The following is a 14,883-nucleotide window of genomic DNA, read 5'->3' as shown; positions in this document are numbered from 1 at the left end:
CAAACTAACCACACGATCCTGCGGTGAAACCTGACGTCAGTTAACCCAATGGGACTCCCATCGGTTGGAATAATGGGCAAAGTGGGAATTCGAGTCACTTGGAGATCGTTTCTCCGCCACTTCCTCTCCCAATGCAAAAAAACCGAATGAAATGGAAAAGGTCTAAATCGGGGCTTTGGACCTAGGAGGGGCCATTTCACTCTCTCAGACACTTGGTGCTGGGTGGAAAGACTGGAGCTGTCCAAACGCTAACACCTGTCAGAGGTGCATGTGTGATTTATGGCTGACTCTGGAAGGATCGCTCTGTCTCTCTTATCTGTGCCGTGCCTCTTGATGGTTCCGAAGTGACAGATACTGGGAGGCTGCTGCTGGTTACACGGGAAGGCGAGAAACTCTCCATCTCTTTCTCTCCAATAGACTCTCGTTACTTTCCGGCAATCCTACGGCTCGTTTTCTCCCTTCGCGTCTCTCCCAGCTATGCCAACCAAACTGCTGGCAGCTTTCTTACTTCTTTCAGTCTTCCAAGCGTGGTAAGCAAGTCTTATTCTTTTAAAAAAAAACAGTCCTGCCTTTATGCTTGTTGTTGTTGTCTTTGTTTGCATACTCGGTCTATTGAGATGACAGATGCATTCCTTTTATGCAAAAGTTCTGAAATGCACCGACTGGAACATGAAGCTAATGGTAAATGGTGGGCTTATTGGATGTCTGGCTCTCCCCCCCTCCCCACCCCCCAGCATTATCTCTGATGTCGCAGCTGAATTTATGATGCCTTTGTGCAGGAGTTCAGACTCGGTACCTTTATTTCTTTGTTTGATTTTTTTTTGGGGGGGGGGAGTGGATCTTGTACTGTGTCGAGTTCGCTGCTATATCGTGAAAGGCACGAAATGGGCAGCGAGTTAAGCAATGGGTTAAACACACAAGCTATGGCTTCGAATCGATTGCTTAAATAACTTGAGAGAAATGGCCATACGTGTCAATAAAATAATTTTAATTGCCTTACCTTTTATTAAAGCTAAACGGAAACAATAGTTAAGCGGCAATGTCAGAATTTGACATTTCTTAGTAACTCTGGAAAAGCAAGGGGCAGTTTTGAATCTACAAATTTTCCATAAGAGATTACACAAAATTATGTGCCATGGTAAGAACCCTTAGGCAATAGGAGTCGGGTTAACTGAGCATGTAATAATCATCATTATTTGATAATAAATTGAGAAATGATGGAAATTAATCTTTCGGAGGCCAAGCGGCGGTAACGGTAACACATCCCTAATACCAACATTCAGTCTTACCACCACAGTGAATAAACAGCGCTAATTGTATTAGAATGCTGCCAGATCTGTTATTTTCTTTTCATAAAGTGAAAGATTGAAACACTAGAATCAGATTGGCATCGCAGTCAGTGGATTGTTGATTTACGTTCAATTACCTCGGACGGACTGGAGCTACCTGAAGAAGCGCTTTCTACGCATGCAATTTGTGACTCTTATTCCATCTGGGTACCGCCGTTTTCTCTCATTCTGGGTCCGGTAATAATGCATCGGGCACGATGTGATATGTGGAATATTTGCTGTTTCTTTGGTAATGATAGCTGGCTACAGAAATACCCTCTTTAATTGCAAGCATTCTGGTAAATAAATAAATAATGCGCAACGAAAACAATATACTGATCATTGGATGTGATAACATCTGTGTAAATGTATTTACAAATGATTTTCCCCCTCTCCCTTTGACAAATGGAAGATCTAGCACTTGCTTTTAATTCATAGCTTTTGAAGAGACGGGTATTAAGTGTGCTGTTAAAGTTTGTTGCTTGGGAAATACACAGATATTGAAAGCTAAGAGATGAGGTTAGAACTGGGAGTAAGTTGGACACCAGATGTAAACTGCCAGTGCAGATCCTGGGAGAAATGCCTTTGTGTTCGTAAGTGTCCTAGATAGGTGACCCATTTCCTAGCTCGGGTACCTGTTGCTTTCTATAGAGTCGTTCATGATCAAACTGCTAGAATGCTAGGTTTTTTCCCCTCTGAACAAGGTAAGCTTATTTTGAGGTACATCAGTTCTTCTGAAAGAAGACAATTAAATTAAATTGTAAAAAAAGAAGGTACAAGTAAAGATAAACTTTGAACTTTGGTGCCTACCATCAATATTTACACCATCACCAAGACTATAGACAATAACAAAAGTACAATCTTCTCATTTACAGTTCGAGAAAAATCGACGATGATGAATACGAAGATCTCACAGTCAACCAGAAGTGGATGCTGACCCCAAAAGTGCAAAATAGAGATGCGACAAAGATTTTAAACAATTTGCTGAAGGAATATGACAAAAAACTCCGACCTGACATTGGAAGTGAGTACTAGCAGGTATTTTGTAATCCATGTCCTACCTCTTTCCCACTAAGGTTGTGTTTTCGTTGTAAATGTTTTGATTTTGACTCTCTGTGGCTGTGGGTGGCCAGGTGATATTTACTAAATATATTTACTATTTAGGAGCATTATTTGAGAGCGAAATGGTAATGCATGTAATGAAAAAAAATCATATCCCGAACGTTTCTGTCATGTGATGTGAGTCTGCACATTAAAACCTATTGTAAAGTTATTGCAAACTCAACTAATGGTGAAATTGAAAACTGCAAGTTTCAGTGGCAAATCTTGATCAGCAAAGCTTGCTGTCATCCTAAAAGTATATAAATAAAGAATGCAAAATGGCTCATTGGATGTTTAAGGCCGTAACATAAACAGAGCCACTTGTTATCTTTTCTCTCCCTCTGATATGAATTCTGCATGCAACAGCAAACCCATTTTTTTGGCCACTAAACTCTGAGTTATAGAACTGTTATGTTTAATTTCATCTCCAAGATATAATTCAAAGAAAGGTTCGCTTCACACATGGAATCTTATATTTTGTACAGTTTGTGATTGAGGGGAGAGTTTTCAGTGGACTACATTAACCAAATACTAGAACTATCAGTTTTTGTTCATAAATTCCATTATTCAGTGCATTTCATTATCATACACCTGTCCCAAAGATATCTCTGGACTTATCAAAAATATATACGACCTGATTGTAATGCAGATGGGGGTGAGAAAGAAACTACCTATAGGAAGGATGCATCATTTAGTACTAAGGCATTTTTAAAAAGTGCAATGTTCTTTAATTATGCACACATTAAAGTAAACCAGCTCCATGACAGGAAGTGGGATATGGCATTTTAATATATAAGATTTGTGTGTCATGTAGAATATTTAAAATGACAATGCTTTAAATGTACAAACCTCATGTGAAACCTTTGTGGTTTTTCTAATGAATGCACATAAACTGAGGGAAGAGGATACATTCTTATTTGTAACCACAGCTCTTACTTAATGTCATTGAAAAGCAGTGGAATAGACATCTATTCTGCTTCAAGATATTTGAATATATCAATAAAATGTTATATTCATGGATGTGAACCACACCGCATAAACAGTAGCATCAGTTAAAAAGTCTATACACGAACTGAAGGGATATAAAGTGAAATTATTTTGTGACAAAATATATATTGTGCACTTTGCAATCTTTTGGGTGAGCTTAGTGATTCACTCATACTTCACTTCAATCTTCTATTAGCCTCTGTAAGTAGCTTCATACTGGAAACAATAATCTGAAAGGTTTTTCAACCCATCAAGTCCAATTTGTAATGTTACTTTATAGCAGCTTACTTGGTTGACTCATTTTCCACATTTTACTACAGAAAAATAACAAGACAGCAGTTTAAGTGATAAGAGATTCGACTCGAATAAGGCACATAGCTGGAACACCTTCACACGTTGGCAGGTTCTTTTTGTTGGGTTGTACACATTTTCTGTACTTCTTCCATCCTCATTCAGTAAACTGAAAGGATCATGAAAAAAGTCCCAAATGCAAAAAGTACCAGATGTGCATAATAATGCATAGTTAATCAACAATCTGAGGTGTTTGGGTTATGTGGTGCTAATAAAGACAAAAACTACACTACATCAGGTCAGCGGAAAAAGACACCTGATGCACAATGTTAAGAAGACAAGGATCATGGTGAATTTTTTAGCCTAAGTTATTTGCATGGTATTAATACGGAGGAAAGTAATGAGAGAGGCAACTGACTTCACTTGCATAGGGCATAAATAAATATGCAGAGCAACTCCTCAGAAGACATTCAAAGCTGATCGGCAGTGCAACTGATTGAAAGGAAGAATTTGAGCATCATCTGGGAAGACAGAGTAATCAGTCTGTACAGCAAAACCTGATTGAGTGAATAGGTGATAGATATGGTAGATGGGAAAAATGTAGTGGATGTGGTGTGCATGGACTTTCAGAAAGCCTTTGACAAGGTATCACACAGAACACTGCAGGAGAAGATTAAGGGGTGTGGAATTAGGGAAAAATGGGTTAAAAACTGGGTATAAGGAAGAAAGCAAGAAAGTAGCAGTTAGGATCAGTTTCTCAGAGTGGTTGGAAGTGGGTGGTGGTATCCCGCAGGGTTCTGTTCTGGGATTGCTTCTGTTTACTTTGTACATCAATGATTTGGATAAAGGGTGTGGAGATGCCGGTGATGGACTGGGGTTGACAATTGTAAACAATTTTACAACACCAAGTTATAGTCCAGCAATTTTATTTTAAATTCACAAGCTTTCGGAGGCTTCCTCCTTCCTCAGGTGAATGTTGTGGAAATGAAATCCTCGAAATGAAATCGCATTTATAATTGAGTTTCTTGGGTTCATGTCACGCTACACGTTACCCCACCAGCGAACAAATGTTATCTGTTTTTAATATAACGGGTCAGTTGCTGTCTTTTCTATGTTTCTACCTCTCTATCTCTGTGTTTTTTTTTGGTGATTTGTATATTCGGAGACCTTGTAGGTAACACCTGTCTGTCTGCACACTGATTGCCTTGGCAACGGGCAGTTGAAAAGACTGTCTGTAATCACCAAGCATTGTTCTGTGAATTATAAATGCGATTTCATTTCGAGGATTTCATTTCCACAACATTCACCTGAGGAAGGAGGAAGCCTCCGAAAGCTTGTGAATTTAAAATAAAATTGCTGGATTATAACTTGGTGTTGTAAAATTGTTTACAATTGGATAAAGGGTGACAGGGAGTGGTGTCCAAGTTTGCAGAAAATATTAAAATAGGTGGCATAGGAAATAATTCTGAGGACCAAAAGAAGTTGTAAGAGGATATTAATAAAACGGTGGAATGGGCAAAAAAGTGACAGATTCAATTCAATGTCAGTAAATGTGAGGTGATACATTGAGGTAAAAAAAAGTAGTGATTATACTTTGAATGAGGGATGGTTGAGTGATGTGGAAGACCAGAGGGATTTGGGAGTTCAGGTTCACAAGACATTAAAGGCAACACTTCAAGGAGATATGGCCATAAAAATATCTAATGGAATAATGAGAAGAGGAATAGAATATAAAAGATTAGATATAATGGTGAGTCTATAAAAAAAACCTTAATAAGACTATAATCAGAGGACTATGTGCAGTTATGGGCCCCACATTATCGGAAATATGTTGAGACGATAGGGAGGGTACAGTGCAATTTAATACAAATATAAAGAAAGACTTTAAAAGGAAGATAGGGGCTCTTTTTGTTAGATTGAGGGGTGCTTTTCTAGAGATGTTTACAGTTATGTAGGGATGAGACAGGGGAAGTAATATCAGACTGTTTCCAGCTGTTCAGATATCTAAAACAAAGGGGCATAGATATAAGATTAAATGTAAGAGATTTAGAGCAGACAGTAGGAGAAACATTTTTACACAGAGAGCTGTGAGGCTGCAGAATACACAATCAGAGTTAATGATTGAAGCAGAGATCAAGTCAACATTTAAAAACAGGTTAGATAGGTAGTTGAAAGAAAAGGGGATAAAGGGATATGGAAACAAAGTAAGCACATATGATTAGGATTACTGCTTGTGTGGAGAATAAATACCAACATGGACTGGTTCGGTTGAACGGCCTGTTTCTGTGTTGTAATTTCCATGTAATTCTATGTAAAAGGAAACTGATCAAATGCTTGGTATTGTCAATTTCAGTTTAACAATGTTAATTGCAGACAATCAAAAAGGTGGACATTGAAAAAACACTTATCACTTGATACTATAATCGCATTGAAAATGTAATAGCAGGGGCAAAGAGCAAATTAAGTGACTGTGGAAAAAATTAGTGTGCGAAAGGATTTATCGAAGAGTGGAAACTATCTAATTTGGACTCATTATCAGAATGAGTGAAATACTTGCATTTATATAGTGCCTTATCACGCTGTTAAAATGTCTCAAAATGCTTTGTATAATGAATTAATTTTTGGAGTGCAGGCACTGTTGTTATGTAACCAAACATATCAATGATTAGACTTCCTTAGAAAGGGTTCTGAAAATTGGTGCCAGTGAAAAAGGGGACAATACGCCAAGGACTACATTGACTGATAACCTTCATCGATGGATGCTATCCCTTACTAAGTTCCATTGTCCTATCACCCCTGTCTAAGGCAACCTCCATTCATAGAATCATAGAAAATTTATGGCACAGAAGGAGACCATTTGGCCCATCGTGTCCGCGCCGGCTGAGAAACGAGCCACCCAGCCTAATCCCACTTTCCTGCTTTTGGTCGATAGCCCTGCAGGTCATGGCTCTTCAGGTGCACATCCAGTTATTTTTTAAATGAGTTGAGGGTTTCTGCCTCTACCACCCTCTCAGGCAGTGAGTTCTAGATCCCCACCACCCTCTGGGTGAAAAAACATTTCCTCATTTCCGCTCTAATCCTTCTACCAATCACTTTAAATCTATGCCCCCTGGTTATTGACCCCTCTGCTAAGGGAAATAGGTCCTTCCTATCCACTCTATCTAGGCCCCTCACAATTTTGTACACCTCAATCAAATCATCCCTCAGCCTCCTGTGTTCCAAGGAAAATAACACCAGCCTATCCAATCTGTCATCATAGCTAAAATTCTTGAGCCCTGACGACATCCTTGAACATCTCCTCTGCACCCTCTCCAGTGCAATTATATCCTTCGTGTAATGTAGTGACCATTGATTCCCTATACTCCAAAAGATTGACTTCAAAATCCTGGCCCCACTCTATTTCTGCAACTCCTCCATTCCTGTGTCCCTAATTGTGTTCATTGTTCTTCCAACTATGGACTACTGTGTGTCTCCTTCTCCCTCTGCACTACCATTGGTGGTGTAGCTTTCAGCGTGCACTCTGGAGCTCTTGCTAAAACCCTACTTCTGGCTACTTTCTTCTCTACCTTGAAATCCTACTCAAGACCTACTTCTTACTCTATCCTTTTAGTCACTTCCCATAATTTTTCTACAATTGCTCGGTGTCCATTTTTTTCCCGAGATATGAGAAATGCTGGCAAGACCACATTTATTGCCCATTCTTAGTTGCCCTGAGAAGGTGCTGGTGGGTTTTGTCATTGAACCGCTGCAAACTTTGTGTTGATGGTGCTCGCACATTGGTGTCAGGTAGGAAATTCCAGGATATTGACCCAACCACAATGAAGGAACATTGATAAATGTCCAGTTCATGATGGTGTATGACTTAGAGGGAAGCTTGGAGGTAATGAGGTTCCCTTCTTGGTGATAGGGTTTTCAGGGGAGGGAGTGCCGTCAAAATAATTTTGGTGAATTGCTGCAGTGGATCCTGCAGGCACAGTGGTGGTGGAGGGGGTGTTTATTCAATCCAGTGGCAGGGACAAACTGCTCTGTCCTGGATGATGTTGAGCTTCTTGAGAGCTGTTGTGACTGCACTCATCCAGGCAAGTGGTAGTTATTCCGTCATGTTTCTGACTTGAGCCTTGTACACGGTGGGGAGCTTTGCAGGGGTCAGGAGGTGAGATACCATTGCAGAATACTGAGCCTCTGCCCTGCTTTTGTAGCCACGGTGTTGATACGCTGGTCCAGTTAAGCTACTAATCAGTGGTGGCCTCCAAGAAGTTGATGATGAGAGACTCAACAGTGGTGGTACCATTGAACATCAAGGGGAGATGGCTGGGCTTCCTCTTGCACAAGGTGGTCATTACCTGGCATTGATGTGGCATGAATATTATCTGCCAATTGTCAACCCAAATCTGGATGTTATCCAAATCCTTCTTTTGGCTGAAATGGGCTACTTCGTTATGGAAGGAGTTGCGAATGTAGCTGAACATCAACTGGAATCATCAACAACCATACCCACTCCTGACCTTACGATAGAAGGAAGGCCATAGATGAAGTAGCTGAAGATGGTTTGATTGAGGCCATTTCCTTGAGGAACTACGTCCTGGGACTTTGATGACTAGCGTCTGACAACTACAACTATCTTCCTTTGCACCAGGGTATGACTTCAGGTACTGGTGGGCCTCCATTGACCTCCATTGACCAGTTTTTCTAGGGCTCCTGGGAGCCATACTTGGTCAAATACTCTCACATCTCCTCTAGCATTCAGCTCTTGCGTTCATGTCTGGATCAAGGCTTTGGTGAGGTCTGGAACCAAATGGTTTTGACAGAATTTGAACTGACTCTCAGTGAGCAGGTTACTGTTCAGTTTGTGCTGTTGGATGGCACTATACATGACTCCTTCCATCACTTTAAAGATGATTGGTAGGAGGCTGATAGAAATTAGTTGGGTTAGACTTATCCTGTTTTTTTGTGGACAGGACATACCTGGGCAATCTTTCACATTGTTGGGTAGATGCCAGTGTCATAGCTGTACTGGAACAGCATAACTAAGGGAGCAGCTAACTCTGGCCCACAGGTCTTCAGCACTCCCTTTATTTCTTCTGTGCCATGATTTGGAACATTTGCTATTGTTAAAGGCACTCTATAACTACAAGTTGTTATTTTTCTATGGATAATGGATGATATAGCTGACAACAAGGACAGATCAAATGATGAAAATAATTCATTCAGAATGCCCTCTATGCTCCACTAACACCACCATCACATCGGGCCTCTCAGACCGGTAAGGAATCATCCTTTAAACTCCTACTCCTCTGCTTGCACATTACATCGCGTTATATCGAAGCTACAGCACAGAAACAGGCCAGCGGCCCAACTGGTCTATGTTGAAGTTTATGCTCCACACAAACCTCCTTCCTCCCTACTTCATCTAACCCTATCAGCATACCCTACTATTTTTTTCTCCCTCATGTGATTATCTAGCTTCCCCTTAAATGCATCTGTGTTATTTGCCTCAACTACTCCTTGTGGTGGAGCGTTCCACATTCTTACCACCCTTTGGGTAAAGAGGATTCTCCTGAATTCCCTATTCGATTTATTAGCGACTGTTTTATATTTATGACCTCTAGTTTTGGACTCCCCCACAAGTGGAACATTTTCTCTATGACTACCCTATCAAACCCTTCCATTATCTTAAAGACTTCTATCGGGTCACCCCTCAGCCTTCTTTTTTTTCTAGAGAAAAGAGCCCCAGCCTGTTCAACCTTTCCTGATAAGGATATCCTCTCAGTTCTGGAATCATCATTGTGAATCTATTTTGCACCCTTTCCAATGCCTCTATATCCTTTCTATAATATGGAGACCAGAACTATGCACAGTACTCCAAGTATGGTCTAACCAAGGTTCTATATAAGTTTAACATAACTTCTCTGCTTTTCAATTCTATCCCTCTAGAAATGAACCCCACTGCTTGATTTGCCTTTTTTATGGCCTTATTAACCTGCATCGCTACTTTCAGTGATTTGTGTATCTGTACCCACATATCCCTTTGCTACTCTACCCTATTTATCTTATTATCCAAGCAGTATGTGGCCTCCTTGTTCTTCCTAGCAAAATGCACCACCTCACACTTATCGATATTGAAATTCATTTGCCAATTACATACCCATTCTGCAAGTTTATTAAAGCCCTCTTGCATTTTGACACACTTTTTCTTTTAGCCTGATATCAGTAGTAGGGAAAATGCTAGAATCTATTATAAAGGATTTGATAACAGGACATTTAGAAAATAATAATAGGTTTGGCAAAGTCAACATGGATTTATGAATGGAAAATAATGTTTGACCAAGCTATTGGAGTTCTTTGAGGATGTAACTAATAGAATAGATAAGGGGGAAACAGTGAATGTGGCGTATTTGGATTTCAGAAGGCTTTCAATAAGATCCCACACAGGAGGTTGGTGAACAAATTTAGAGCACATGGAATTGGGGGTAATGTACTGGCATGGATTGAGAATTGGTTAACAGACAGAAACCAGAGAGTAGGAATAAACGGGTCTTTTTCAGGTTGGCAGACTGTGACTAGTGGGGTACTGCAGGGATCGGTGCTTGGGCCCCAGCTATTCACAATCTATATCAATGATTTGGATGAGGGGACCAAATGTAATATTTTCAAGTTTGCTGATGACACAAAACTAGGTAGGAACGTATGTTGTGAGGAGGATGCAAAGAGGCTTCAAGGGGATATAGCCAGGCTAAGTGAGTGGGCAAGAACATGGCAGATGGAATATAATGTGGAAAAATGTGAAGTTATCCACTTTGTTAGGCAAAACAGAATTGCAGAGTATTTTTTGAATGGTGAGAGATTGGGAAACGTTGATGTTCAAAGGGACCTGGGTGTCCTTGTACATGAGTCTCTGAAAGCTAACATGCAGGTGCAGCAAGCAGTTCGGAAGGCAAATGGTATGTTGGCCTTTATTACAGGAGGATTTGAGTACAGGAGTAAAGATGTCTTACTGCAATTATATAGTGCCTTGGTGAGACCGCACCTGGAGTATTGTGTACAATTTTGGTCTCCTTACCTAAGAAAGGATATACTTGCCATAGAGGGAGTGCAATGAAGGCTCACCAGACTGATTCCTGAGGTGGCGGGATTGTCGTATGAGGAGAGATTGAGTAGACTAGGCCTGTATTCTCTAGAATCTCGAAGAATGAGAGGTGATCTCATTGAAACATACAAAATTCTTACAGGGCTCGACAGGGTAGATGCAGGGAGGATGTTTCCCCTGGCTGGGGAGTCTAGAACCAGGGGTCACTGACTCAGAATAAGGGGTAGGCCATTTAGGACTGAGATGAGGAGAAATTTCTTCACTCAGGGGGTGGTGAATCTTTGGAATTCTCTACCCCAGAGGGCTGTGGAGGCTCAGTCATTGAGTACTATCAAAACAGAGATCAATAGATTTCTAGATATTAAAGGCATCAAGGGATATTGGGATAGTGCAGGAAAATGGCGTTGAGGTAAAAGATCAGCCATGATCTTGTTGAATGGCGGAGCTGGCTCGAGGGGCCGGAATGCCTACTCTTGCTCCTATTTCTTATGTTCTTATGTTCTATTACTTCTTTGAGTAAAGATTCCATCATCTTTCCCACCACCAACATTAAGCTAACTGGTGTATAGTTCGCTGGACTTGTACTAACTCCCTTTTTAAATATAGGAATAACATTCGCTGTCCGCCAGTCTTCAGGCACTATTCCCTTTATTAGAGAATTTTTATATATATGTAATAGTGCCTCTGCTATCTCCTCCCTAACTTTTTTTTAATATTCATGGATGCAATCCATCCGGACCAGAGGTTTTATCCTCTGTAAGTTTGATTAGTTTATCAATTATCTCCCCTTTTCTATCTTAAATGTCTTTATATATTTTTTGATCTCTTCTTCTAATGTCATGCCCACCTTATTACTCTCCTTGGTAAATACTGAGGAAAGTAACTATTCAATATTTCTGCCATTTCGCTGTCATTACCTGTGAGTTTATCGTGTGCATCCCTTAGTGGCCCTATCCCTATCCTGATTTTTCTTTTGTTATTTATGAGTGTGTAGAATACTTTACTATTTCTTTTTATATTCCTTGATAATTTAATTTTGTAGTGCCTCTTTGCTTTCCTAATTATTTTTTTGACTTCTTTGCTAACCTCTTCGTATTCCCTTTAGTTCTACTCTCCTTTGTCGTCTATGTACTTAGAGTATGTCTTTTTCTTTAGTTTCAATTTTACCCTTATCCCTTTATTCATCCATGGTGTTTCATTATTGGCTAGTTTGTTTTTGCTTTTTAGAGGAATATATTTCCCCTGAATTCTATTGATCACCAATTTAAATATTTCACACTGCTGTTCTATCTCTTTGTCTGTCAGAATTTTTTTTCCAGTTTACCTTTCCTAGTTCCATTTTTATCCCCTCAAAATTAGCTTTTTTCCAAACTATTACTTTGTCTTACTTGTGCCTTTCTCAATCATTATTTTAAACCTTATTATGTTATGATCGCTATTGCCTAGATGTTCCCCTATGCTTACTCCTCTTATCTGCGCCCGTTCATTTCCTATTATTAGATTGAGAAGTACCTTGTTGGGCTTCTCACATACTGGGTAAGAAAAGAGTCCTGTACACATTGTAAAAACTCCACTCCCTTTCCTGCTTTCCCTACCTCTTCTTACCAGTTTATTTGGGGGTAGTTGAAATGAGATTATTATTTTTTACTCATTTCATAGATTTGTCTACATATTTCATCCTCCATTTGCCTTCCACTATTAGGTGATCTGTAGAATAAACCTATTAACATGAACTTCTTATCCTTTGTCTCAAACCATATGGATTCTGTTCCTATCTTAATGTTACTTATTTCCCTTTTTTCTATTGCCATAATATTGTCTCTAATTAGTACAGTTACCCCACTCCCACTTTTTCCTTCCCTATCCTTTCTATGTACGTTACATCCTGCAATATTTAACTGTCGGTCCTGTTCCTTATGTAGCCACGTTTCATTTATCTGTACCATATCTGGCTCCTTGCTATGAAATATTGCCTCCGGTTCCCCCGTTTTGTTTCAGATGATGTGCACATTGCTGTACAGGCAATTTAATTTGTTTTTAGTAATTGTTCCACTTATTTTAATTTTCACAGTCATTTTGTACTTATGTTCTATTACTGTATTTGTTCCCTGACTGTTTATGTTACCCTTATTCCTTACCTTGGTCTGACCTTTACTCTCATTTCCTATTTCTTTTTTCTTCATACTTATGTTATCTTCACCAGATCCCTTCCCCCGCCATATTGGTTTAAAGTCCTAGCGACAGCCCTATTTATCCTTTCTGCTAGGACACTGGTCCCATTCCCGTTCAGGTTGAGCCTATCCCAACGGTTCAGCTCCTTCCTGTCCCAGTACTGGTGCCAGTGTCCCATGAAATGGAACCCCTCCTTCCCACACCAGTCTTTCAGCCACGCATTCACCTTCCTGATCTGTCCATCCCTATGCCAATTAGTACGTGGCTCGGGTAGTAATCTTGAGATTGCCACCTGTGAAGTCCTGTTTTTTAATTTAGTTCCTAACTTCTGATATTCTCTTAGCAGGACCTCCTCCCTTTCCTCCCCTATGTCATTGATCCCAACATGGACCACAACAACTGTATCTTCCCCCCCCCCCAACCTTTCCAAGTGCCTCTCCAGTTGCTCTGAGGTATCCTTTACCCTTGCACCAAGGTAGGCAACACACCCTCCTGGACTCTTGACCATGACTGCAGAGGACACTATCTATTCCCCTAATTATCAAATCCCCTATGACTACACACCTTTCTATTCTGCTCCTGCTCCATGGTGCCATGGTTAGCATTCTGGCTATCCTTCCCGTAGCCTGCATCCTTATCCTCACAGGCAGAAAGTACATTGTAACTGTTGGATAGGACCAGTGTTTGCGGGACCTCCTTCTCTACCTCCCTTTGGTTCCCTTTACCCTGCTGACTTATGTGTCGGAGTGTCTCTAACTCGCACTCCAGCTCAAAGACTCTGAGCCGGAGTGTCTCAAGCCAGAGACATTTACTGCAGATGTGGCAATCCAGGACAGTCTCGCTGTCCACAAACTCCCACATATTACCTTCCTGACACATAGCCAGCATGGCCATTTCCAGTTTTTATTTAATTGTTTCTTTATTTGTTAGTATTAATTTAATTCTAGAACTAATAGAAACACTTAAGGTCTAGATTATATTTAATAGATGGATTTTGGCTTGATTTTAAATTAATTAGTAATTAATTATTCTGAATATTTTTCTATTTAAAAATTTACTTATAGCTTACAGTTAAAAATAGAGTGTTTATAGTAAATTAAAGATTAGTTTAATTTCCTCGGGTTCCATCGCTCCCCACTCTGTGCTGACTATGGCGTCACCATTTGAGATTTTTCCATGGGTTTGTTTAACTGCTCTGGTTTCCCACTCTTTTTAACTGTTTGTTTAACTTTAAGGCTATTTAACTGTTTAGCTAACACTAACACATTAACCATAACCAACTACTAAAGGCACTAATAACCCATGAAATGTTTGAATGCTGATGCTAATTTTGTTTACTACCACAATAAGAGAGCATTACGTCCACAGACTGCTCCTCCTGCACCTGTGCAGGGGCAGACTCGGCCACCTGGAGAGGAGGCACCATTGATGGTACTGGTTGAGAGGGGGGCAACGGGTGAGACGTGGGGGCACTTTGAGTAGCGTCCCCACTTCCATGTCCCCGTTCACCATCTTCCCTCTCATGGCCTAGGCCCACATCACTCCTTCCACCCTGCTGGACGACAGTTTGGATGACCTGTGTGAGACCTTGCAAGGCCACCTCTAATGTATCTGTCAGCCTGTTTATGGCGGCAGAATGTTGCTCACCCTGAATCCGAACAGCCGTTGTCAGGGCCTGGATGGACTCAATGTTGAGCTGTGCGTGACGCTCGAGGGAGGCTAGCCTTTCCTCCACCGCAGACGTTCCCGCGCCTACCCGCGACACTATCTCGCAGATACCCTCCTGTACTTGTGCCACCATTGCCCTCATGCAGGCGTTGGACTCCTCCATCACCTGCGCGATTGTGGAGAGTGCACGTGGCACCTCTCCCAGTACCTCGGCAATGTGCTGGTGCCCCTCGACGACTCTCCTTTTGA

At 40.7% G+C, this 14,883-nt stretch overlaps 1 protein-coding gene across 2 annotated transcripts in view; it reads left to right on the top strand.

Annotated features, from left to right (window-relative positions):
* The first annotated feature begins 477 nt into the window (after positions 1-477).
* LOC137322761 (gamma-aminobutyric acid receptor subunit gamma-3) overlaps positions 478-14,883 on the top strand; it is a 448,547-nt gene continuing 434,141 nt past the window's right edge. For both annotated transcript variants that reach the window (XM_067985791.1, XM_067985790.1), the window contains exons 1-2: positions 478-530; positions 2,204-2,352. In XM_067985791.1, the coding sequence (XP_067841892.1) occupies positions 478-530; positions 2,204-2,352 (202 nt within the window). The remainder of the gene's footprint in view (positions 531-2,203; positions 2,353-14,883) is intronic.

This window comes from Heptranchias perlo, chromosome 6, assembly GCF_035084215.1.
Source record: "Heptranchias perlo isolate sHepPer1 chromosome 6, sHepPer1.hap1, whole genome shotgun sequence".
Taxonomy (NCBI): Eukaryota; Metazoa; Chordata; class Chondrichthyes; order Hexanchiformes; family Hexanchidae; genus Heptranchias; species Heptranchias perlo.
The sequence above is the reverse complement of the archived record's forward strand: the minus strand, read 5'-3'. Positions and strand labels throughout refer to the sequence as shown.